Source organism: Ceratotherium simum, chromosome 16 (genome assembly GCF_057802395.1).
Source record: "Ceratotherium simum simum isolate JZ-2026a chromosome 16, ASM5780239v1, whole genome shotgun sequence".
NCBI lineage: Eukaryota > Metazoa > Chordata > Mammalia > Perissodactyla > Rhinocerotidae > Ceratotherium > Ceratotherium simum.
The window spans coordinates 29,519,685-29,545,017 of NC_141915.1; the positions used below are offsets into that span (position 1 = coordinate 29,519,685).

The following is a 25,333-nucleotide window of genomic DNA, read 5'->3' on the forward strand; positions in this document are numbered from 1 at the left end:
GAAATGGAGTTGTTTTAGGGTGTTGATGACTAAGCTGAGGTTTGACACTTCCTAATCATCCCCCAAAGTCCTAGGCCCTGGAATTAACTGTCAGCCCAGAAGCTGGCATACTGGGAAGCCACTAGGAGAGAGTACCCTGTCCCTAGTGACAAATTCTGTTGTCTCTGCTTAGAGGCCTAGGAGGACTCAGCCATCCCCTGCAGGGAAGGATGTGAGGGCCTGACCCAGCCTGGGGCTCTCGGAGGGGGGCCTCCCTTACCTGCAGAAGCCTCATTTGCCTCACCAGGCTGACAGGTTCAACCTAGGGATGCGGCTGCAGCTCACAAAGCCCCAGGGGTAGGTGTTGGCCGTGAAGATGTGCCTCGAAACGGTGGTGATCCCGGTGTTGTCACACACAATTCAAGACAAGGAAGCCTGTCTCAGGGCCCTGCACTATCTCTTGATGAAAACACCCCATTTCTGCCACCAGAACCTACCAAGACAGTCGAGATTTGTGGGTGAAAATTGAGGAATTAACATATAAGGAGCACCTGTTGTGTGCCAGGTACTTTACATATATTATGTCGTTCAGTTCTCCAAATGCCTGCAAAATAGGTATTATTCCCATTTTATAAATGAATAAACAGGTTCAGGGATCAAGTAAATTGCCCAGTTTTAAATGCAAAGTAATTTAAGTGGCCAGGGCTGGATTTGAACCCAGATTAATGCCAAATCCAATAAGGAGTCAGGTCTTAAACCACAAACTTATCGGAGGGAAACCAAATTCAGACCATCCTGCCATGTTCCTGGGATCTGCTAGCCTGGACCAGTGAGGCTGACAAGTCTGTCTCCTAGGTTAAAGGTGCCTTCAGCTCCGGCAATATCAGTTTTACCTGGGTCAGTAGTCTTTCTCCCTCTGACCGAGCTCTCCAGGGAGGAGCCTCCTGGTCTCAGATCCTGTGAACTTGGAAGAGGTGAGGCTAAAAAGAGTACCTTCCCCCATTGTTGAGTCTTGAAATGCTAGTGCTTTTCTGCCCTGCCTCTGGGGCTGGTCTCTTTAGGGTAGAGTCACTTACCTGTCTCCATTTTGGGCTCTTGTGAACTGGTTCTCAAAAAGACAAGCCAGAAGAGGCCCCACTCAGGCCCCTGGCATAGCCCCAATCTGCGATAGCCCCAAACCAGATGTCAGTGTTGTCAGGTGTTCCATACGGATTCACGAACTTCCTTGCCAAATCCTGGTTTTTTAGCACCCGGCTAAGCTGAGCCAGATTCGGGGGCTGGGAGAGCCCACAGAAGTGCCTCCAAGCATTGTACCCTGTAGCGCAAGGGGCCGAAGCGGTTTCAGTCTTTCCCTGTTGACTGCCCATTAGCTTCTGCTTCTCTCCATAATTTCTCCTGAGAGAGCTCTGTGGTCAAGCAATACTGGGCAGAACAAGATCCCTGCTGGCAGAAGAGGCCCTGAACCTTCCAAAGACCAAACCACTGCCCTCTACTTTTCATTGTGAGCAGACAAGCATGCTTTGTGTGCATCAAACTGAGAGTGTGTCCTAATGTAAAAAGCTGTTGTAACCTGACACTCATAACCACAATGATATTATTATTGGCCTTATGTGCATTAATTAGGGACAAATACGACGGTACCCAAAACATAAAAGACTCTCAGTGGGTTTGTAGAATGAATGAATGAATGAATGAATAAATGAGTGAACAAACCAAGAAATGAAGAGCGTGAGTAAAGTTTACTACTCAGAAAAGGACCATATGCTGTCTGGTTCTCTTTATATGAAAGGTCCAGAATAGGCCAATGTGTAGAGATAGAAAGTAGATTAGTGCTTGTCAGGGGCTGGGGAGAGGATGGAAAATGATTGTTATTATGAGGTTTCTTTTGTGAGTGATGAAAATGTTCTGATATTAGATATGGTAATCAATGCACAACTCTCAATATACTAAAATCATTGAATTATATACTTCATATGGGTAAATTTATGGTATGTTAATTATATCTCAATAAAGCTGTTTAAAAATTTTTTTCACCTACTTGGAAACTTCCAAAGACTAGCCATACTGATTGATTTCTCAGCTATCAGGATCCCACACCAGCACTAAGCCATAGGATGTGGCGGGGACCATCGAGATGGGAGATAGCTTTGCCATAACCTGAAGAAACACCAGCCCAACACGGTCCATTGAACTACAACTCACAAACACCATCTCCCAGCTGAACAAAGGAAAACCATATCATGTTTTACCTTACTATGCACTGTTATGTGATTATCTCTCAGGATCCTCACAACACCTTTGTGAGGCACTTGGTAATCTCCATTTTATCAATGGATATTTGTTGAGCTTTAACAACCGTGACTTTTCCAAGATCACTCCACTATTAAGTGGAGTTCAAACCAGGTCTTCCAATTCCAAATTAAGTATTGGACTTGGGAAGTGACTGGAGGAGACTGCAAGAGCTAGTATCAGGAAAATATTTCTGGGACAGCTTGAAGGGAACAGAAACTCACTATGTGGCAACTTGGGTCGCTGGCACTCTCAGTTCTCCAGCAGGGGGCGCCCGCAGCCCCTTAGGCGTCAGGAGCACCCAAGTGGAGGGAAGGAAAGGAACTCAGGTTCTTGAGCGCCTGTGGTGTGCCTGCCAGGTGCTGTGTTAGGTGCAGTAGAAATTCCCCCCACTCAATTATACATGGCCAAAGATTAGCCAAGGCAGATGGGGCTTCAGGTTGTATTTAGACAGAGAAGTAGGAGGTGGGGAGAGGGAGAGAGGAGCAAGGCGATGGCCAAAGCCTACTCCTAACATTGTGGATTGAACAGGCAGAAGAAGGGAGAACATTTGAACTTGATTCAGATTTTGCTACTTCCTAGTTATGTGGCCTTGGGCTAATTGCTAGATGGCTCTAAGCTTATTTCCTCATAAAAATGGTTGTAACAGCTGTTTCTCAAGGTCATTGAGAGGACTAAATGAGTTAATATCCATGAAAGTTCCTAGCAAAGTGCTTAATTTTTCTTCTTTCCTGGGATTAGGTCTTTTTGTGTCCTCACCAAACAGCCAAGGCAGTCTTAATTTTACTCCACCTGCTCCCTGCCTCTCAGGCTCTTTGTCTTTCTCCACTTAGAGCCAGGAGCCAGTTCCTATATCCCTGGACCTTTAGCCCTCCTCCTTGGAACTTGCCAGGGTGGTGGGGAATGGAGCAGTTCATCTCTATCTTTTAAATCTACTGTTTTTCTCTACTTGGAAAATCCTGATCTCTTTTGTTCAGCTCCTGTGTCCAAGTCCTGGTCCTGTTGTGAACCTAAAGCTTAAAGACCCTACAGTAGATGGAGAAGATGTCACAGGACAACAAAAAGGTGGTGCCAGGGATGCTTTACTGCATCAACCTCGGCCTTGTGTGCCTCTGAACCCCAGCACATCCTGTACACAGTCCCAGTCAGAAAGGAGGTGCCAAGGGCCTTCTCTGAAACTCCCCCCCTGCCACCAGCAGCAGCAGCCCTGGTCCAAGTGAAGCCTGGGAAGCGGGGCGGGCAGCCCCCTCACCTGGGAGGCCATGGTCCCGGCTGCGTTGCATGTTAATTGCCGCCAGGTTCCAGCTCGATTCTTCTCACTTGCAGAAACAGCCGGTCCCAGAGCTTACCTAGTACCATGGAATCTTGACAGTTCAGCTTGGTGGGGGTGGCCATGAGGCCTCAGAGGATGGGGTCAGTGCCACCTGGTGGTGGGGAATATGAGCAGCACAGATTCTGCTAGCCTCTGGGAAGCCCCGTGGATCATCACATGATGCCAAGCTAGCTCAGAGCTGGACAAGACAGTCGCTTATACTCTATAAGGTTTGTATCAGGAAACAGTGGCCTGAGTGGACATGAAGGGAGTTGGAGCTGGCAGGGAAAGAAGTGACCCCCCACTTCTTAAAGAAAGAGTGGGAGGTAAGCTCTTTTCAGGCCCACAAACTGCAAGTCGGACATCCATCCCCTCCCCTTTCAGAAATCCTCTAATCTCAGAGGAGATGGGAGGCCTGTGACTGAGGGTCTTGGTGGCACCTGCCTTGCTTTCACTGTCCTGGGGAGATGATTAGCAGTGGCCTGAGCAGCAGCCTGGCCTCCTGGCACTAAGCTGGGCCCCACCCCGACTCCCATCTGCGTCTGGAAACCCTGGTCACCTTCATGCACAATTCGCCAGCTGGCAAAGAAGGTGGAACTAAGTGGGACATGCGAGTTGGGTGCTGGGCCCAATACTGGCTGTCCAAGCGGAACATGAAGGGCTGGAGCATGTTGTGGCCAAAGCGGAAGGCCAGGGTGAAGACATTGGCCACACGGGGGTCCACATTGGGGCAGTACCCCCGGTAGGGCCCCAGGGTTCTCTTGGCACGGGCCTTGCCCAGAACCAGGGGCAGAAAGTCTCAGTAGGTGATGATCTGGAAGAGAAGACACAGCAGGAACATTATCTTAGTGGCCACCGACCCCCCTCCCTTGCCTTTGGACAGACCTCTTGCTTTTCGAAGGGCTGCTCAGACATATTAATTCTTTATTGTCATCATGTCAGATGTGACAATGTTAATTTCCTATTGGCTAATGGAGGTACTGAAGCCCAGAGAGGCTGAGTGACATGGACAGGGTCACACAGTGAGTGAGTGGCAGAGTTGGGGGTACAGGTCAGATCTCAGGTACACCCACAATCTCCCAGACCTAGTTGACTTGAAGCACATCCCTGAGGATGTGTTAAGGAAGGTGGGAGTCACTCCCTCAGATGGCTTCTCATGCCAGATTGTCTTCTAGGGGATGCTGGGACCCAGGGCTCCCTACCTGGACCATGGCCCCCACAATCTTCCGAGCCTCCTGGTACAGCTTGCCCCTGCTCCACCGGGGATTCAGCCGTCTCAGCTGAGTAGCCAGCCAGTTGTGCTCTTGCATAAAGAGGGTGTGCAGGGCTGCCAGTTTGGGAGTTTCAGCTGATCGGGAGTCACCTTGAAAATCCCAAGTTCAGAGTCAGCATAGTCCTTTGCAGAGAATGTCTTTCTGCTAAGGCAGAGAGAGATCTGGGGACTAGAGAGAGGTGGTGGGACTTTGCGACCCGGGCCAAGCTTCTGGCCCTCACTGGGCCTCCATCTCCTCAGCTGTGCTGTGAGGCTCCACTGACTGCCATCCTCTTCCCCAACGCAACGGGCCAGGATGGGGAGGACAGTGGGGTCTTGGATCCCGAAGTGACTGGAACAGGTTTGGGTGAGGGCGGAAAGTGTGGGGCAGCTGCTGGTCTTGGGCAGGGAAATCTTTGCCTAATGATTCTACTCTACAAAATGACCAGATCCACGGCTGGTGGAGGGACCTGGATGACTCTAGGAACCTTGACTTTGGGACTGTGAGCCCACCTGTCCCGTGAACTGCATCCATCTGCACATCCTCTACCCAGGGCTGGACCTTTCCCCAGTTTGGACTTGGTATCATGCTGCTCTCCCCAGGGAGCCCAGCAGAAAGAGAAGGAGAGTTGGGCAGAGCCTGTTCCTGTAGCAGATGTTCCCCTCAAAGCCAGGAAGGAAAGTCAAGTCCTGAAGGCGGGCCTTACACAGAGTCATTTGCTGGCTTCGAACTAAACCCTCTTGTACAAGGTCATATTTAGTCTACTTTTCAGTAGACCTCTCATGAAGGTCTGGCTGCTCTTGCCAGGAGCAAAGAAATGCACAATCCTTAGAAAAGGCGGCTGGAGGCAACTGCCCGCAAAGAAAGCAGTGGAGTCGAGTGGGAAGAGCACAGACACGGACACGACTTGAGTGCCCACTGTAGACTCTGCCACCTGAAATCTGTGCTCTGAGCACATTGGTTATTTTCCCTGAGCCTCAGTTTCTCATCTGTAAAACGAGGGTGGTGATAATGCCCTGCTTTCAGGGCTGCTGTAAGGACTAGAGATGGCACATTTAAATATCTTAAATAACCAGAAACAATGCCCATTATCATCATAACTAGCACATGGAGCAAAGGCCCCAGCAAAGTTCAAACTATGCATCCAGAGGAAGGTACCAGGTAACAGTGTCTAGTGAGGCAACAGAGAGGGGAAATAAAAACCTAAGGGAATTTAGCCCAGAGAAGAAAAGTATTTAGGTCATTAAAGAGGCTATTACTGTGTGAAAGAGAGACAGCTTCTTCTCTGAAGTTCTAGAAGCGTGAAGAAGAGCAATGGGTGGATGTGGGATGCAAATTAGAGGGAGCTTTGTAATGGTCAGCGCTGCTCCAGATGGACCAGAGCGCTGTATAGGCGTGAGCCCCTTATCACTGGGGAGTCAGGCAGCGACTGCCGGCCACACACAGGGTGTTTGCAAAGGGACTCCTTCCCACTGACGACTACCGCGGATCTGCGCTATGGCGTGTCTAATATTGAGGTCTGAAGCCGTGTACCCCCACCACATCCCACCATGGCTTCCCAACCCTAGAATCCAGGAACTGGCTGTATCTTGGGAGGACACCACCTTCCTCCCAGTCTGACCTGCCAGGAAGCAGGGGATGCGCGAGGATTGGTTGGTGAGGAGACAGGGGTTGTCGTGCGGGGTGTTGAAGGGCAGCAGGGCCCGCCCGTTGTCATGGAACTGTTGGTTAACGGCCAGCAGCCCGAAGTAGTTGGTCCAGTGACGGAGCTGTAGGGCGAGGGAGACCTCGCTGCCGTATGCCACGCTGGCGTCCACGAAGGAGGTGAGCACGTTGAGCCGGTTTCGGACTTGGTTCTTGTTTTGAGGGCATGAGGGTGCTGAGCAGAAGAAGGGGATGCAGTCTTTCTGGTTCTTGATGCGGGGGTCATTGGGCAGGATCTGAGGTGGAAGAGGAGCCAGTGACACTGGGGCCCCTCAAGAGCAAGCTTACTCTTCTTGGTCATCCCCCAGCTGCTATGAAACCTTGCTCAAAACCTCCTCCAGGAAGCCCTCCTTGACTCACCCAGACTCACACTGCTCACCAGGTCAATCTGAGCATCCTCAGCACTTTGTATCATAGAGTCATGAAAGGTTAGAAATGGATGAGGCCTTAGATCCTCATTTTACAGATGGGGCAACTGAGGCTCAGAGAAGGGAAGTGACAAATAGTTATCGGGAGAGGAGGGATTAGAACCTAGTTCTCCTGACATTTAGGCCTGTGGACTCTCCTTTCATTCGGTTCGACAGACATTTCCTAAGCGCCTTTCTGTACTGGGTGCTTGGAGACTATGAAGGTCAATAAAACCAAGTACAGGTTGCAGGAAGCCAGTAATTCAGTGAAAACAGCCACACACATAGAGAATGTAACTCTAAATTGAGGTGCCATTTGCTATGCTCGATCTAAAAGCCAAAGCAAAAGTTGTAATAGGAAGATATGGGAAGGCTCCCCGGAGGAGGTGCCCCTGAACCAGAGCTTGAGGAACGGGTAGGTTGCAACAGGGAGGAGCCAGCCAGGGGCCCTCACGTGTCATGCCTCATGAATGTCACCTGCCTCTTAAGGGTGAGTGAATGTGTGAGGGTGTGCGTGTATGAGTGTGTGCACGTATGTCCCCCCTCTACCCCCAGCAGAAGCTCTGCTCCCTGGGGTCCGTCTTTTCTTCCCTAGTGTTCCACACCATCCTTGCCTCTCAACCTGAAGGATAGCACCCTGCTCACACCGGATCCCAGGAATTGGTGACAGCTACAGGGCCCTTGGACCATCCAAGGAAGGAGAGAAGGGCAAAAACTAACAGGCCCTAAAGGCTTCCAAAAGCAGCAGGCCAGAGGCTTCCCCTGTTGGAATCAGACCCATGCGCCAAGGCCAGTCTCAATTGCTTTCCATTCGGTGAAGCCTCTGCACTGAACCTCCAGGCAGATTGCCCCACCCCCACCCCTCAAACAAACGCAGAACCAGGAGTCTATGCTGAGCTGTGCCTCTTGTCTCTACCTGATACTCCAGCATCACAGACAGCTCCTTGAGGATGGTGCTTTGGTCTTCCAGATCCCCACTCCCAGCTCTCAGCTCTGGGCGGAGGCCACACGAGGGGCCTGGGAGGTTGGCTGAGGGTACCTTGATGGGGAAGCAGGGGGGCAGCTGGGCACAGGTCTTCTCACAGTCGACGCCTGCAGTGAAGGCCACTCTGGCTGGGGACTCAGGGGAGAAGTCCAAGTCGCGGTTGACGAACTGGCCCCATTGCATGAGGGCCTGGCCCCGGTTGGAGGCCAGCCTCTCGCTGGGGAAGCGCATGATCTGGTTGGAGACAGCCCAGACCTGGTGGAGAGATAGGTCAGCATGGAACATGGGCTCCCAGACCCTGCAAGGTGTCAGGGCCAGGTCGGGCCTCGGGGGGCAGCAGGTGGCCCCTGCCGGAGTTAACACAGTCTTTCCTCCTCTCCTGCCCTCCCCTCCTCTTTCCTACTTTGTCCCGCCTCCTGTGGCTGTCATTCCTAGAAAGATGGTCTCTGGCCTGGCTCCTGAGGATCCCAGGAGTAAAAAGAAGGAGAGGGGCCCGGCTGGCTGGTTGAAACCCCACCAGCTCTTCCAGAGAGGTAAGTAGATCAAATGGATAGATCAATTCATAGACTAATGGGTAATTAGATGATAGAACTGATTGACAGATGCATGGACTGGTTGCTAGGTGGTGGATGATAAATATAGAGAGAATTGGATAGATAAATGGAAGGATCAATGGGAGAAAAATTAATAAATAGATGTTGATAGATGGGTAGACGATAGATTGTTATATTGACATATGAATAGAAAATTGATAAGGTGATAAATGTGAAATCATTTAGATCAGTAGACATAGCTAGATGAAGGTGTATAGCTCTTTATATTTGGATATTTTGACACTAATTCTTTCAGAAAAAACAATACTGCAAAGGCTAGCATTAATAGATCACATCCAATATGAATGGTTATAGCAAGGACTTTATTTAATATTCACACCAGCAATATGAGGTAGGTTTTACCACCATTTTACAGATGAAGGGACTGAGACTCAGCTATATTACTTGCCCAAATTCACCCAGCCGGCCAGTGGTAGAGCCTGGATTCGAGCCCTGTCTGGCTAACTCTGGGCTGTGCTTTGACTCTCCATGTTTAGAAGAGATGGAGCATCCTCCAGACCCTCAGCCCCGACTCACAAGAGGGAGGCGGAAGCCATTGTGCTTCTTGCTGGGGGTCCAGCTGAAGGGGAGCAACAGCCTGTCCTCATACTCGGCTGGCAGCCAGAGAACCAGGGCCTGGTTGGAGGCCCCCAGCCAGGGTCTCCTCCTACAGCAATAGGTGGGCTCAGGTCAGATGGGTTTCAGGCCTGGAGACCACTCAGCATGTAGGGAGGGGGTGGATGAGGGAAGGGAGGCACACCCCATCGGGTGCAGCCCCTGGCACCCACTTGTTGTTGCATCCCCCGGTGATAGTGCAATACTTGTCACTGCACTTCTCGGCCTGGTGCAGGAGAGCACAGCCACTGGCCTGGGACAGCAGTCGCAGCTGGGGTTCCATTAGCACATCTAGCGGTGGGACAGGTGGGCAGGGTCCTGGATCCAGGGTCCTTCCCTAGCTGGTCTGTTCAGTAGCTCCCATCTCTTTACCCTCTCCCCACAACACCCCAAGGCTGTGTACCCTGCCTCCCCCTCCCGGCTTTCTTCCACTCCCAGGCCAGGGCAGGCCCTGGGGGCTCAATGGGGAGCACAGTACCAGTGACACTGAAGGATCTGGACCCCTGGAGTTGTACCTTCTCCTCCAGCAGCCCCAAGGCCACATGCATATAATTGGCGGCCCAAACAACTGTCCTGGTGGCCGCTACAGGTTGTTTAAAGTAGGACAGCAGGTCCATGGGGCTGGCCAAGCCACTGAGAAGGCCCTGCTTGATGCTGCCCAGAAGAGGAGAGAGGGCTGGAGAGAGGAAGCAGGCCCACCCAGCAGAGCCCAACCCGGGCGGTGGACAGTCAGGACAATGTAAACAGAAGGATGGGTGGAAGGGAAGCTCTCTACAGACATGGCGCTGCCCCATGGTGCCCAGGGGCAGGGTAATGGGTGAGATGACCTTGGCTGAAGCCCTTCCTCCCTCATCGACCCTCCCAGGCCATGCAGGCCCCAGACCCAGGCCCACCTCTTCTGAGTCTGATTGTAGGCAGCATCCACCAGCAGCTTGGCCTCTGTTAGGCAGTCCCAAAGGACCAAGATCTCCACTGCCCTCGGGGAGGCTGTTCAGAGGGAAGGGAACTCAGGGTCCAGGAGAGCTGCAGGCCCCCCAGACCCGAGCGCTTCCCCCTCCATTGCCCTCCTCCTTGGCCATCCAAGGGTCTATTACCTGGGGCAGTGCCGTCACAGGACTGGGCCAGGATGAGTCTGGCTAGGACCCCTGCCAGGGCCAGGAACAGTTTCGTCTCCACAGTGAGACCCCCAGCCACAGCGTGGTAAGTGACCAACACCCACATCCTGCACACAGGTAGGGTCCCCTGTTTCCTTCTCACCCAGAGGACTGAGCTGACCTCTCCGCTCCTCCTGCTCTTCTCTGGAAGTAGCTGGGAAGGGACTTTTATATCCCGTCCTAGGGTGAGGGAGGGGAGATCTGGGCCCCAGAAGCTCAGCCCCTTGAGGTGGAGCTCTGGAACTTCCCTCATTTTCGGGGGAGTCTTGAGACTGAGACACCCCACCCCCACCCCATCCCTCGGAGTCTAGGGATATTCTTCTCTCCTACCCACTAACCCCATCCCCACCCTCTTTGCTATCAAGTTCACTCCCAGGGCCCAGAGCAGCGCCTGGGACACAGGCGTCGCTCAGGGAGTATTTGCTGGATGATTGAGGAGCAGTGTGCCTCAGAAGAGGATTGGACCAGGTCCTGCCGCTAACTAGTTTTATGGTCTTGGGCAAGTCACTTCCCCTCTCTGGGCCTCACTTCCCCATCTCTAAAATGAGACTTGGGCCAGATGATTGGAAAGGCTCCTCTCCTGCCTCAACAGGGCAGAAACTGGGTCTGCCTTACTGTTGTATCTCCTCACACCCCCCAGCACAAAGCCTGGCATTCAGTAGGTACTCAATAAATGTTTGTTGAGTCAATGAATGATGTAAGATCGATGATTCAGCCCCTCCCCCTTACTCCCTATCCCTACCAGCTCTCTCCAAGGTGCCAGGAGAGGGTGAGGTGATGGCTGAGGAAGGGCTTGGTAGTGAAAACTAAGGGGCTACCTCTACCCCCTTAGAAAACTAAGGGGGACCATTTGGGGGGCACAGTGAGATGTCACGGGGACAGCCCCCCATAGAGCGATGGTAGCAGGCCTCCATAAAAGTCAAGGGAGGAGCTGTTTTGGGCTCAGTGCTTCTCCCATGTTTTCTCGGTGCATATCAGTAGCAGGTTTGCACTGAGTAGTGGGTGTCAATTCTGACTTCTATGGGGCTTGACCAGCAGTAGCTTCCTTAGAGGAGTGACCTGGATAGTGGTCGGCTCTGTCACTACGTGTGTGACCTTGGCTGAGCCTCCATTTCCACATCTTAAGGGTAGAACGCCCACCTCCCCCCGCCCCTCCCCGTCAGTCTTCCCCCGGGGTGGTGCTGTCTCACACCTCCTTGCCTCTCCTCCTGCAGGTCGCTCCACTGGGTGAGCTGTGCTCGTCCTTCGCTCTGACCTGGCCTACCTGGAGAACATGCGCTCATCTCTCCACACTCAGCCCCAGAACCGCCCCTGCTGTGCCCTACAGCCCGCCTGTCCTCGGCCCTTCTTCAGGTGGACGTGTCCGTCCCTTCCTCAGAGCAGACCCTGTGCCTGCTCCAGACTTCCAGCAGGGCTGTTCTGAGTGTCCTTTTCTCCTGCCTTCTGTCCCCCCCACCCTACCTAAACCCAGCCCCAACGCTCTCCACAGCCCCCTCCTCCCACACCAACACCACCGGCGTGACAGTTGCTCTCGAAACAGCCCCTTCTGCAAGCCCTTTCACAACTCCAGCTGAAGGCCTGGGCCCTGCTGATCTTATCGCCTTATCTTCAGCAGGGGCCCCTCTCCTGTGACAAGGGGGCCTGGGTGGAAAGTCACTGAGTAGTCACCAAAAGCACACTGAGTTCCTTGTTGCTGACCCCCTGCAACAAGGGGGTCACAACACTCCCTTGGTAAATCACACCATTCCCTGGACCTCAGTTTCCAAACCTCTGAGATGAGGACAGTGATCCTCACGAAGGAGTGAAATTTAAAAAAATTGTAGTGTGGGGCCAGCCAGGTGGCGTAGTGGTTGGGTTCATGTGCTCTGCTTCGGCAACCCAGGGTTCACAGGTTCAGATCCCAGGAGTGGACCTATGCACCACACATCAAGCCATGCTGTGGCGGTGTCCCATATACAAAATAGAGGAAGATTGGAACAGATGTTAGCTCAGGGACAATCTGCCTCACCAAAAAAAAAAATAAGCTAAATAAATAAAAATAAAAAATTGTAGTGTGCTCCTCATATGTGCTTCACCTCTGCTGCCCTCAGGAAGCCAGATGCCCCCAGAAGTTTGGAAGCCAGGGTGGGGTATATGTAACCCAAGATGCCCTCCTTCTAGGGTCCCCCCCCAAAGAGGACTCAGAATGAGTTCTGTTCTCCCTCCAGGAGGGACTCTAATTCTTCAGCAGTAGTGAGTTGTGCAAAGGTTTTGCCACAGCTGTGGGCTACAGTGAGTTATTGTGACAAGCTCGAAACAGAACCCTGGGCTCTAGGCCCAGCCCTGCCATGTTGGCCCTTCTCTGGGTGGGGTTGGCACGATGACTGCTTGAGGGAGTGATGAGAGGCAAGCAGATAGGAAGGGACCACTGAGGGGCCCTGTACAACCAGTCTATGGAGGGAGGTTCCCGGGGGCACTGTCCTGGCTGGACTGGCAGGCAGATGTTCAGGCAAAGAGACCAAAGGAAAAGCTAAATCTGCCACCTGGTTCTCCTGCCCCTTCAGCCTGCCCTCTGCTGCCCTTCTGCTGGACCCTGCCCCTGTGCTCCAGCCACCACAACCCTCCACAGACAACCCTCCCTCTTGTCTGCTTCCAGGCTTCTACTAACTCTGCAGGAAGGCTCTCTCTGGGAGCCACAGCACTTTGCACCCAGGAGAGAAGTACAGAGAGGTGACTAAGAACTGGCCTGAGTCCCAATCTCGGACCATCATCCACTTGGGCGAGCTACTTGACTTCTCAACCTCCCTCCTCACTGTCAAGTGGAAGTCATTACTATGTCTGCCTTACAGAGTTGTTACGGGCATAAATGTGAAACATACCACATGGTCTGGCACACAGCAGGCACTCAACAGTGTTGGCCAAACCTTGTTGTTCTGTCCCACAGTTGCTTCCTTCATTGAGCTTACTCCAGGCTGGCCCGCTAGGGCAGCAATGACCATCAGGTTGAAGGGTGGGGGGCAATGAGAGCAAGGGCTTTGCAGACCATCCAGGCCTGGGCACTTGGAAGGAAGGAAAGAAGGAAGGAAGGAAGGAAGGAGGGAGGGAGGCAAGGAGGGAAGGAGGGAAGGAAAGAAGAGAGGGAGGAAGGGAGGATCCTCACGTCGGAGTGGGCCTGCCAGCTGCCAGTGCCGGGGCCGCTGGAAACTGAGTGGAGCAACAGCAGAGGAGGGAGAAGCCCTCCAGGGGCTCCCAAGTTTGGGGAGGGCCCCTGCCCCCCTTCTGGCTGTGACCTTCACCATGGGGCAGGCCTGAGGAGAACTAGCCAGGTCTCACAGCGGTCACCTTTGACATCTGCTTTTCTCCTGTGGTCAGGGTCAGCCACACCCAGAGACAAGAAGAGGGGTGTGAGCAAGGGGCATGGGCCCCACATATTCCCCCTGAGGGCTCTTCATGATGCCCTCTGTGTCCTCATTGGAGAGATTTTAGATTTTCCTTGGGGCTAAGGGCTGCCCAGTGGCGACCTAGAGTATCTGATAGGGGGAGCAGATTATTTTTTGATACCCCCTCCTCCACACAACAAAATTACTTTGGGTAATACTCATTAAATGAAACAAGTAATAAATAATGGCTAAAAAAGACACGCGTGAAAGTTCGCTTATTAAACTTTGTACATATAATCATGCCAGTAAAGAAATGAAAAATTACAATAAAAAGAGTAATTAATTAATATTTTTTAATTATATGCATGTGTTTTAAATAGAAAAAACTACCTACATATTGTTTTTAATATAATATTTAATATATCATTACAGTTTCTGTGTTCTTGATTTGTTTTTTAGTTTTAAAATAAAGAATTAAAAATTTTCAAAAAGTAAATTTCAATGTTAAAGATAATATTCAAATTCAATAAAATATTCATGTCTGAAGTAAAATTTGCACTCATAAATATTCTACTTCGCAGTTTGCAGGCTGTTTTACTGTTTTAAATTTTAAACACAAATTAAAACTCCAAATGGTCACATAGAGGGACAGAATTGAAGGAAATCAAGTTCCATCTCTTCATCTTTACAATCACTGTTATCACTTTATATCAAACCAGCTGTTTGAACAGAAGAATATGCAGGGCTACAGGGGGTAGGAGGCGCAAGGTGTGGCCAGCACCAGCTCAGGTGATTCTGAACCGTTAGAACTTACTCTCGAAGCGAGTGCGTGTAGCTGAGGGAGCCACCCTACAACTGGGAATTCTCCAAATTGACTTCCATGTAGAATACAGTGCTTATTAAAGGATAGGTAATAAAATGCATTCATTTGAAGCTTACACATAGGATTATTAAAGCCACAGTAATTGTAGCAATTGTTTGGAATGTAGACCAACTGAAGATGTCCTTGGGGAGGAGTGTTTGATCGCTGACATTGTTTACAATTGCGCTGCGTGGCGATCATAGGAAGCAGTCTGACCTTTCCTCTGAGTTATTAGAACTTTGAAATTCCCTAAGGACAATGCACCCTTTATTTTCTGCATGGGAGTGACCGTGTCCTCTGCCCTGTCCTTGGTACTGGCATTTTGCCCCTTCCACTAAATGGCATTTTGCTAAATGACAAGTCAGCAGCTTTCAAGTCCTTCCACACACCGCCCCCAACTTCGGGTTCCGGGGAGAGGGCAGAGGGGGAGCACTGGCCTCTGAGCACCTGGGGTGGAGGAGGGGCTGCTCACCTGCTGAACTGGGGATGAGCCCGGGCCCTTCCCAGATCCTAGTGGGCAGGGTCACGGTCTATGGGGTCCATGTACAATGTCCCTTCAGCAGCAGCCCAGGGAACTCCAAATCCTTCCATGCTTCTGGGCCCTGCAGGACCTCTCCAGCCTCCACTCACCCCTCCCCACCAGCTCACCACTCTCTAGCCTTGACCTCCCTGAAGCTCTCTGAAATTACCATGTTCTCCCTCACCTCTGGGTCCTCGTATGTGTTCCCTTTGCCTGACTAACGTCTACTCATCTTCACAACCCAGCTGAGACATCACCTCCCCCAGGAAGCCTTCCCTTGTCCCTTTCCTGTTCACCCCCTACACTATGGGGGTTATCTCCGCAGAGCACCTTATGCTGATGCTTCTCTCAGCACATATTGGGCTGTACTGAAGGCACGCTGTCACATGTCCATCTTCTGGACTGGCCACTGAGCCCTTTGGGGACCCCAGGCCTGATCTTATTTATAACTGTGTACCCAGCACCCTGCATGGCTGGGCCCATGGCCAGTGCTCAGAAATGTTGTGGAACATGAGTGAACTGTGTCACGTCCTGGCTTAACTCCATGAGTCCACACGGCCTCTTTCACCCTGAAAGGGAGGACAAGTCCCTTCCTCCACCCAGCTGGGCTTTCCTCTTCCTTCTCTGGGTGGCAGTTTGGTGCTCCCAGGGTCTTGACCCCGATAGACCAGGTAGGTGGAATGGGGCAGGGGTTGGGGGACCACCTGTAGAGCCTTATGGTGGACACTAGGTGGGCCCCATGACTATTCCCAGTGCAAGGCTGAGAGGGCAGGAGCCCGAGCTATGGGTGGTTGGAGTGGGTGCTTCCCGAGGGACGTGAGGAGGGACAGCCCACTGAGCATGGGGGCCACATGCTGGGGACATCAGAGTGGGATGCCCCACAGGGTTGGGTGTCTGGGAAGCTCTGCTCCCTGTAAGGCCCGTGTGAACTCTTCTCTCTACAGTGGAGTCTGGAACCCATTGCTGAGGATGGGCCAGGCTCCTTATAGGCCTGGGGCCTGGTTGGACCTCAGAGGTTGGGGAGTTATGTGGGAGAACCTCTCCTCTGAAAGGGAAATGGGCAAAATAGGAGTCCAAGACCAAGCTACACAGGAGGAAAAGATTTGTAATGAGACCCTTCAAAAAGACCACTTGGGGTGACAGGAGGAGATGAGGCTGCTGGGAGACTGGAAATAAGGGGCCAGGGGAAGCGTGGGGTCTGTCCTCGGGGGTCAGGGCCCTGACCAGCCAGCCCCTCAACTGCTCTCCCTCCCTCATGGCCATGGGAGTATGAGGCCCCGGGGGACTTGGCACCACCAGTCCCTAAGCATGCTGTCCCCTCTGCTGACTCGTCTTGGCCCTCCATGCAGCTTATCCTAAGGAAAGGAGCCCTGGGGCTCACACAGTCTAACTCCTGCCACCTTCCCTCTCCAGAGCCCTGTCTCCTCTCTCTATTCCTCTGCCTTCTAAACCTTGGCTTTCAGCTCCTGAAATGGGCCCACTCCCACCTGCTATGGGTCTCAACCATGAAGGGCCTTCTCCCTTTGTGCCTGGTGACTCCTCCTGACTCTCCAGGCCCCATCCACAGGGAGCATTTCCTGTCCCAGCCCCACCAGCCATGACTTGGGTGGCTGGTCTTCCATTTTCTTACTCTTATAGCTCCTTTCATAGAACATAACATCGCTGTAACTAGACGTGTAATTCTGTGGTTGGATCTGATGAATCTCCAGCTCCCTGCAGGTCTGTGAGCGCCACACGGAAAAGGTGGGTGCCTGTTCTGTTGCTCCCTGTAGCCTCAGCACCTAGCACAATGCCTACCAGGGCCTCTACACGTCTTTGTGGGGAGGAAGCATCTGCTATGACCTTGCCTCTCACAGCTCTTGGGTCAGGGAATGGATTTGTGCCTGTACATCTGTTAGGACCTGGTGCTTCTGCTCCGGGGCATCGTTCTCCTTGGGCCAGGCCAGCCCTGGCTCAATGGATGCTGTTGCAGGCCTGACTCTGCCAGGCTGAGGACCAGACCCTGGACCATGAGGGATCCTGCCCTCACTGGCATCTTTCAGCTGCAATACCCAAGAACCTTCCTTCTCGCCCTCCCCTGGCCAACTCGAAACCTCAGGATTCTGCAACCACTTTCACAAAAACCGTCTACCAGCTACAGTGGAGCTGCCAGCCCCAGGCCTGATTGCATCTCTTTATCTGCTCAGCTCCAATGGCCCCCAAGGACACAGCAGTGGTAGAGCAGGGCTCAGGGCCTGGGCCTGCTCCTGTTCCCAGGGGTTCCTGGGAATGGGGTCCTTGGCCCTATTCTCACCATGAGAACACTGAGGTGCGCGGGGAGAAGGGGCTTGGCTCAAACTGTGGTGTCTCCACACTGTGCCAGAGGCCGGGGCAGGCCCAGGGACGCGCGCACATGTGTGCCTGTGTATACGTGTGTGCTCCAGAGCTGAGAACTCTCCTGAGAGAGGCAACGCTGAGTGCTCCGTCTATAGTGAGGCTGGAAAAAAATGCACTGTGGAGCCTTGGAGAGCTGGCCTGGGAGGCCAGCACCTGCTTGGCTCTGTGACATTGAGCAAGGGCTTGACCCCTCTGATCTGCTAGTAAAGTCCCCAACGGGCAGGAAGATTCAGGAGGCAGGAGGGGTCTCTGGTGAGCACTTGAGAGATGCTCATGTCCAGCCTGGGGGTCAGCTGAGGGCAAGCACCCGTCCCTTCCCCTCCCTCCTGCCTTGGCCTTATGTGAGAGCTGTAGCTCACCTCCTCCATCAGACTGGGAACTCCCAGGGGCAGGGACTGGGGGCAGGGGGAGGAGGATCGTGGGCTTGCAGACAAGACAGACCCTTCTTTGAATCAGGGACATAACGAGCGAGGGGGCTCAGTGGGGCCTGGGACCTCAGTTTTACTGTTGAGGTGGAGAGAAAATAACGTGTCATGGTCTCGGAAGGAGGTGTCACCCTGGGTCTGACTCTACAAGCCGCTTCCTTCTCCCCCAGGCTCCCAAGGGCACAGGTGTGACCAGACAGAGAGAAGCTCCTCACACAGGCTGGGAGGGTGCCTCAGGCCTGAGCAGGCCACCCTGGTGGCCCCTGGGTGGGCCTGGAGGGGAGTCTGACAGGCCGCGCTGGCTGCTCTGACTGTACTCCCCGGGCCCTGTGTTGGGTGAGGCTGCTGTGGTGGCTGCCCAGCAGGGGGACGGAAGCCACTCTGCAGCAAGGGGGCAGGGAGGAGCACCCTCCCTAAGCCCCCTCGGCCTGTCTCTCTGCAAGAAAAGGCCCACACTGATCCACCTTAGCATCCAGGTATCTCAATACACCTAGAAAGAAAGAATGCCTGAAGTCTGTAGGAATTTAGACACCCTGTTGAACGCCACAGTCTCCTGCATAGGGCGCTTACAATTTAGAAGGTTTAAAAATGCAAACAATGGTTTGAAAGATTGTGCAGGTTTTACACCCACCCCCAGCCCCAGCCTCCTCAGCATCGCTGGCGGTGGTGATGAGCGTGGGTGTGGTGAGCTCAGTGGTCCCTGCCGTTCAGCAGCACTGAAAGTGGCTGGAGCCAGCACCCAATGTCAAGGGCAAACAGCCACCAGCCAGGGCCCTTCATGCTAGGTGAGGGCTGCTCTCTCTCTCCGCTCTTCCTGTCCCATTCCCCACAATGTAGTCTTCTGGCGGGGTCCTCCCTGCTCCTCCTCACTGTCCCTGGAAGGCACATTAGCCAGCCATGAATGTGCCACTACTTGATGCCACCTGTGGCCCCCAGAGCAGGGTGTCCTGGCTCTGCCACTCATGCTGGGCTCTGGACAAGGACGAGTCTTAGCCCTCTTTGTGCCCATCTGGGCAGTGGTGATGGTTCTGAGTAGCATCGGGCCTCATGGACTTGAATCCAGAATGAAGCACTGGATTATTTCAGAAGAGGTGGAGCCAGGTGCTCCCCCAGCGCTCCTCCCCGACACTGCACAATTACTGAAGGCTTATTGGGTTGGTGGACACTCCAGAACCGAAAGGTCAGAGATGTCTGTCTTCAAGGACTAATGTGGGGTTTACAAGGTTTTTGTTTACTCTGTCAACAAATGTTTATGGAGAGCCTTCACGTCCCAGGGCCTATGCTGGGTGTTAGGGTCACGGTGGTGAGTCAAGACAGTCATCTAACAGAGGAGAGACATAAAACAAACATCCGCCTGCAGGTCTGAGGGAGGAAAAAGCCCTAGGTAAATCCATATAAATGCACAAGGATGCTCCTACACCCTCCAGTACTAGGAGACTTGCCCGAGGTAACGGCTAATTTGTGCAGGAACTTGAACTTGAATCCAGGTCTCCTTCCTGCAAATCAAGTCCTTAACCCACTCCGCCAGGTTTGACCTCTATGACCTACCCTCCGCCTAGCAGCCAACATGACCTTTTAAAAGTATAAATTATATCATACCACCATCCCCACTTCCACCCAAACCTTCCAAAGACTTTCATTACGTTTAGAATAAAATTCACACTCTTTACTGATCTGGCTCCTATCTACATCAGTGGTAATTTAAAAATATGTCCACAAATTCTTTGACAATCCTCATTCAAAAGACGGAGTCTAATTCTCCTCCCTTGAATGTGGGCTGGCCTTGCTGGCTCACTTCTCTCTAGTAGAATGTGGTAAAAGTGAGGCTATGAGACTTCTGAGGCTGGGTGTAGAAAGGACTCAGGTTCCATCTGGCTCTCTCTCAGGATGCCTATCCTTGGAACCTGACTACCAAGCTGTGAGGAAGCCCAGGCCATGTGGAGAGACCAGCTGACAGCGCCACCTAGGCGTGCAGCTGACACCAGTCAACAGCCAGACATGTTAGTGAACAAAACCGCAAATGATTCCACCCCTGGCCCGAGTCTTCTAGCTGAGGCCCAAGACATCACAAAACGGAGAACAGCTGTCTCTGCCATGCCCTGTCAGAATTCCTGGCCCGCAGAACCCATGAGAGAGAACACATGATTGCTTTGGTTAAAGCTGCTAGGTTTGGGTTGATTTGTCATGCAGTAGTAGATAACTAATATGACATCTTAGAGCCACCTCCCACCAAGGTCCTCATTGTTCACGACACACCAGGTACACTGTCCTCTTTTTTTTCCCCTTTGGCCACCAAGCTCATTTGTACCTCAGGACCTTTGCACTTGCTGTTTCTGCTGTCTGGAATGCTTGCCTGTCACCCAAATCTCTGCCTGACTGGCTCCTTCTCATTATCCAGGTCTTTGCTCAAATATCCCCTCCTCAGAGATTCCTTCTGCAACCACATTTTGTAATGCTGCCCACCCTACCAGTCGCATCACTCCATGCATTTCCTTTACAGCTTTTATTCTATGAAATTTTCTTATTTATTTATTTGTCCAGTTGTTATTTGTCTGTCTCCTCACACTTCTTCCTTCCCCTTTCCAGCACCTCCCATCTGGTGCTGGTGTGGGGAGGAGGAAAGGGGAAAGTGATGTGCTCTTGCCTCATGAGAGTTCCCACTGCAGAGCAGTAGGCCCCCTGGTCTTCGTGGCTTCTCTGTCAGTTCATGCTATGGGGCAAGCCCAAGGGCCTGTGGGCCCTATTTCCAGGTTCTTGGGAGGACTGTACAGCGGCTCTCTGGGCACGTTCCCTGTCATGGGAGACAGGGCTCCAGCTCAACGTCCTCCTCCCTCCTTGGCTCCCACCTCAGCGGTCTCTCCATAGCCTAGCTGCTTTCTTGCCACCTGTACAGAATCAGAGAGCACGAGGTCCCCTCTTTCCACCGCTCACACTCTCCTCCCTCACAGGGCCTCTGGTCTTCTCCCCTCTCCAATTCTGATTCGTCCCCCACTTTTTCAGGGTCCCCTCTTTATCTCTCACACCCACACACAGACACCCCAGGTTTATGAAGGGCAGGGTGGTGGGAGCAACCCACCTGGCAGGGAGGCACATTTTAGCTCTAACGTTGTTTAGAGTTGCCCAGGCATAACAATTATAAAAAGCACCTTTAGGGGCTGGCTCGGTGGCGTAGCGGTTAAGTGCGCACGCGCTCCGCTGCGGTGGGCCAGGGTTCGCAGGTTCCGATCCCGGGCGCGCACCGATGCACCGCTTGTCAAGCCACGCTGTGGCGGCGTCCCATATAAAGTAGAGGAAGATGGGCACGGATGTTAGCCCAGGGCCAGTCTTCCTCAGCAAAAAAAGAGGAGGATTATCATTGGATGTTAGCTCAGGGCTAATCTTCCTCACACACAAAAAAAGCACCTTTAGTCAGTTTTATTGTTGTTTTTAAATTCTCCAGAGTAAAAGAAACTCTTTATGGCCTGCACAGGCACCCTCTGCTCGCCCCTTGGCGTGAGACACAGTAGACACGGCTGTAGGTGGATATCCAGGCAGGCATCATGTCGTTGGATGCCCCAGCTGCCTCCTCTCCTGCTTTCAGCTCTCTCTCCATCCCAGCTCCCTCAGCAATGCTACTGGGCCAGTTACGGCCACTGCCATGTGTGTCCTCTCAGGATGCCCTGCTTCCTCAGGGTCCTGTCTTTTCTTCTCTTGGTTCAGCCAAAACGAAGTCGGGAATTTTCTCTAAGATCCTAGGGGTAAAGAGGGCAAATTGGGACAGAAAGAGTAAATTGTAGGCACTCAGTAAATACCTGTTTAATGAATGAATGAAAACATGAATGTCAGACATAATTAACAAAAAGTTCCTTGGATGGTGTCATTTAAGTGGTACCCTGCTTGTTTGTCTCATGGCAGACATATCTGGGAGGAGTCTGTCCACCCACACGCTCTTTCCCTGAGAAAAACACGCACCCACAATTCCTGCTGCAGGGATGGGCCTGGATGGCCATGCTTATATCACATGACCTGCATATCCACAGCCCCATGGGACGCATGGCCCAACCTCAGACAGACAGATTATTCTCCTAGGACTTTGGAATTTGAACCCTGAGAGACTGAGCCAGTTGACTGCAGAAGGCAGAAAGGAAAGGTTAGGTTTTGGGGCTGAGGCTCCCATTTGGGCTGTGTACAAGCAGACTGCAAGGCAGGGAGGGACGGAGGGAGGGAGGGAGGGAGGGAGGAGGAGACAGCAGCTGTGGCGGTCCTGACAGCTTCTTAGTCCCGCCATACCCAGCTCCACCTTACTTCAGGGAGACCTTTAAACCCCCTCTTTTTATTTAAACTTGTAGTGGTCACAGCCCCTTGCAACTCTAACCATAACCTATTTCTTCTTTCCAATTCTGCCTAACAACCTCACCCCAAAGCCTCAGTTTGATAGTGGAGGAAAGATGTGACAGGTGCATGGCAGAGAGGTCCAGGCAGAGAGGAAGCAAGGCACACCAGTGAATTGAGGGGAAAAAAAGGGCCCAGATGGATGTAAAGACTGAACTGGTAGAAATCAGTGTAGGGAGGGAGAGAGGGAAAGAGGAAGGGGTGGGGATGTAGAGAGAGATAGAGGAAGAGTCAACAAATTGTTATGAAGCACTTCCTATGGATAAAGTACTGCATTAGGCCCCAAATGCATATTAACAAACATGAATGACTGGACAAATGAAGGGATTTTCCTATTGCTGCTTGCAGGAAGCGTTGAGTCTGAAAACGGGAGTGGGTGGTGGATAGCAGTAAGTAGTCAGAGCCTTACAGACATGACCTTGGATATACGCCCACTCCCTGTTCTGTTTCACCCTTGGGCATGTTGCGTGGCCCCTCTGGGTTTCAGCCCCCACCCTCTCCATGCCTCCCTCACTGCACCTGGGAATCTCTGCCCTGCTTCCAAAACACTACTCAACTGATGAAAAAATAAATGTCAGGCATAATAATAATAATAATAATCCTTACATAGGTTCTATGGTTTACAAAATATTCTCACACATTTTCTTTTTTTTTTTTTTGAGAAACTTTGGCCCTGCGCTAACATCTGTTGCCAATCCTCCTCTTTTTTCTTTTTTCTCCCAAAGCCCCAGTACATAGTTGTGTATCATGGTTGTAGAGTTGTAGTTCTTCTATGTGGGATGCCGCCTCAGCATGTCTTGATGAGCAGTGAGTAGGTCCGTGCCCAGGATTTGAACGGGTGAACCCTGGGCTGCCAAAGCAGAACGCACAAACTTAACCACTACGCCACCGGGCTGGCCCTCTCACTCATTTTTTATTTGAATCTTATAACAAATCTGTGAGATTATTGGGACAGATAGTGTTTTATGCCAGTTTGGTGAGGAAGAATCTATGAGTCCAAGAGAGGCCAGGTGGCTTATCCAAGGTCAGCAGTTTGGTAACTAACGGCTCAAGGGCTCTCAGTTTAGGACTAAATCTCCAAGTTCTGTGTATTCTCTAACAATCTGGACTCAGACCAAAAGGGGTGCTGGGAAGAGAAGCCAAAACACATAAAATACAACTGCTCTTACTGGGGAAATACCCTCATCATAAGAGGAAGGGGAGAAGGAGAGTATGGCTTTCCAGGGGCCAGGAGAACACTTCTCATTGTTGCAGAAGTTTTAGAACACTTTCTCCCAGACCTTGCTCACCAAAGAGGACTCTATCCTTTTTCCTAAAAATCTGAGTAAGTTGCCTAGTTTCAAAATTCATTCATTTCTACAACGATCCTCACAACATATCCACAGGCTATGAAAAGAGAAGACACAATAGCTCTCTTGCCACTTTACAAATGGAAAACAAAACCAAAGAGAAGTGACCTACCCATTGTTACTTCCTTTTACACACCAGCCAGTGCCTCCCTAACCTCTTCACTGCTGCCTGCATCTCCTGGTTCCTCAGGGTGTAGATCATGGGGTTGAGCATGGGGGTCATGACCGTGTGGCTGATGGACACAGCCTTGTCCATGGAGAAGGGGGTGAAGGGCCGGGCATAAAGATAAATACTTGGAATGAAGACCATAGACACCATGACAATATGGGTGGTACAAGTGGAAGCTGTCTTCCTCCTCGCCTGCCCTGAGTGGGACCTCAGCATCCCCAGGATGACTGAGTAGGACATCAGGAGGAGAAAGAACCAGATAACTTCCAACAACCCACTGTTGGAGATCATGAGGAACTCTAAGAGGGAAGTGTCAGTGCAGGCAAGTCTCAGCACTTGTGGAACATCACAGTAGAGGTTATCCAGGACATTGGGGCCACAGAAAGGCAGTGGGAGCATCAGTGTCGGTTGGGAAATGGAATGGATGAAGCCTCCCACCCAGCCAGCCATTGCCAGCCCCACACAGAGCTGAGTGGTCATGATGGTGACATAGTGGAGGGGCCGGGAGATGGCAACAAGGCGGTCATAGGCCATCACCGAGAGGAAGAAGACCATGGCACCACCCAGAAAGTGGAAGAAAAAGATCTGGGTCATGCAGCCCTGGTAGGAGATGGTCTTCTTCTCAGAGAGGAAGTCCACCAGCAGTGACCGAGGAGAAACAGAGGTCTATGACAGCCAGATTTCAGAGCAGAAAATACATGGGTGTGTGGAGCTGGGAGTCTGAGGTCACTGTGACCATGATGAAGAGGTTTCCCACGACAGTGGTGGTGTAGACAAACAGGAACACCAGAAACAGGAAAAGCTGGAACTCCCGAGTCTGTGCGAGCCCCAGGAAGACAAATTCTGACACCCATGTGAGGTTCCCTGCTTCCATGGTGTCTCCTCCATACACCTAAAGAAAACAAACCACACACATAGATGCATGAAGTCACTACTTGCCCTTTTAGCGCTCTGGAGCTCAGAACTGAGTTGTCCAGGTCCATATGATGTGCATCCTTAGATGCAGACCATGTCACCAGGTGCTGATTAAATGGCCTTGTCTCTGGAGAGTCTACAAGTTGGTGCTTGAATATACATTCACGAGATATCTTAAAGACATCTAGAACATATGTAACCTCCTTTTCAAAGATTCAGTGTAATATACTGGTGGGAAGACACTTGGAGTCCGACAGCCTGCGGTCAAATTTCAGAGCGTCTATTTCCTTGAGATTTGACTTTGAGTATGTTACTTAATCTCTCTGAGTCTCAGTTTCCATATCTGAAAGTTAGGAATAAAAATACTTTATAGAATTTTCTGAGAGCTTAAGTAGAACAACACATATAAAGTCCCTGGGACAGTGCCTGGAAATAAATGGAAATCACTCTCCTCTGTGTAGTCTCCTGCTCTAAAGACATCCTCCCTTCTTCCAGGATCTAGTAAATTTTTCTACCAATCATTTTTCATGCAACATTTAGCATACTGTAATGTGAATGGACTTTTCACATGTCTATGTTTTTCCTCCACAATTCAGCCATAAGATCCTAGAGACATAGGTCTCAATTTCACAATTTATGTGTGCCCCTCAGAGCCCATCCTTGTTCACAGTCAGTACTTAGTAAGTACCTGGTGTT

General features: G+C 51.7%; 2 protein-coding genes across 2 annotated transcripts; both read right to left on the reverse strand.

Moving 5' to 3' along the window:
• Positions 1-246: 246 nt before the first annotated feature.
• EPX (eosinophil peroxidase) lies at positions 247-10,413 on the reverse strand. Its single transcript, XM_014790868.2, is given in 15 exon segments — positions 247-472; positions 1,056-1,138; positions 1,140-1,294; positions 3,521-3,566; positions 3,568-3,692; positions 4,140-4,205; positions 4,208-4,394; positions 4,783-4,943; positions 6,455-6,773; positions 7,984-8,184; positions 9,060-9,189; positions 9,311-9,428; positions 9,616-9,791; positions 10,031-10,124; positions 10,232-10,413. Coding segments are annotated over 15 exon segments (2,181 nt in total). The 5' UTR covers positions 10,359-10,413; the 3' UTR covers positions 247-279.
• A 13,258-nt stretch (positions 10,414-23,671) lies between these two features.
• LOC106802513 (olfactory receptor 4D2-like) lies at positions 23,672-24,596 on the reverse strand. The gene is given in 2 exon segments (XM_014790630.1): positions 23,672-24,365; positions 24,367-24,596. Coding segments are annotated over 2 exon segments (924 nt in total).
• Positions 24,597-25,333: the final 737 nt, after the last annotated feature.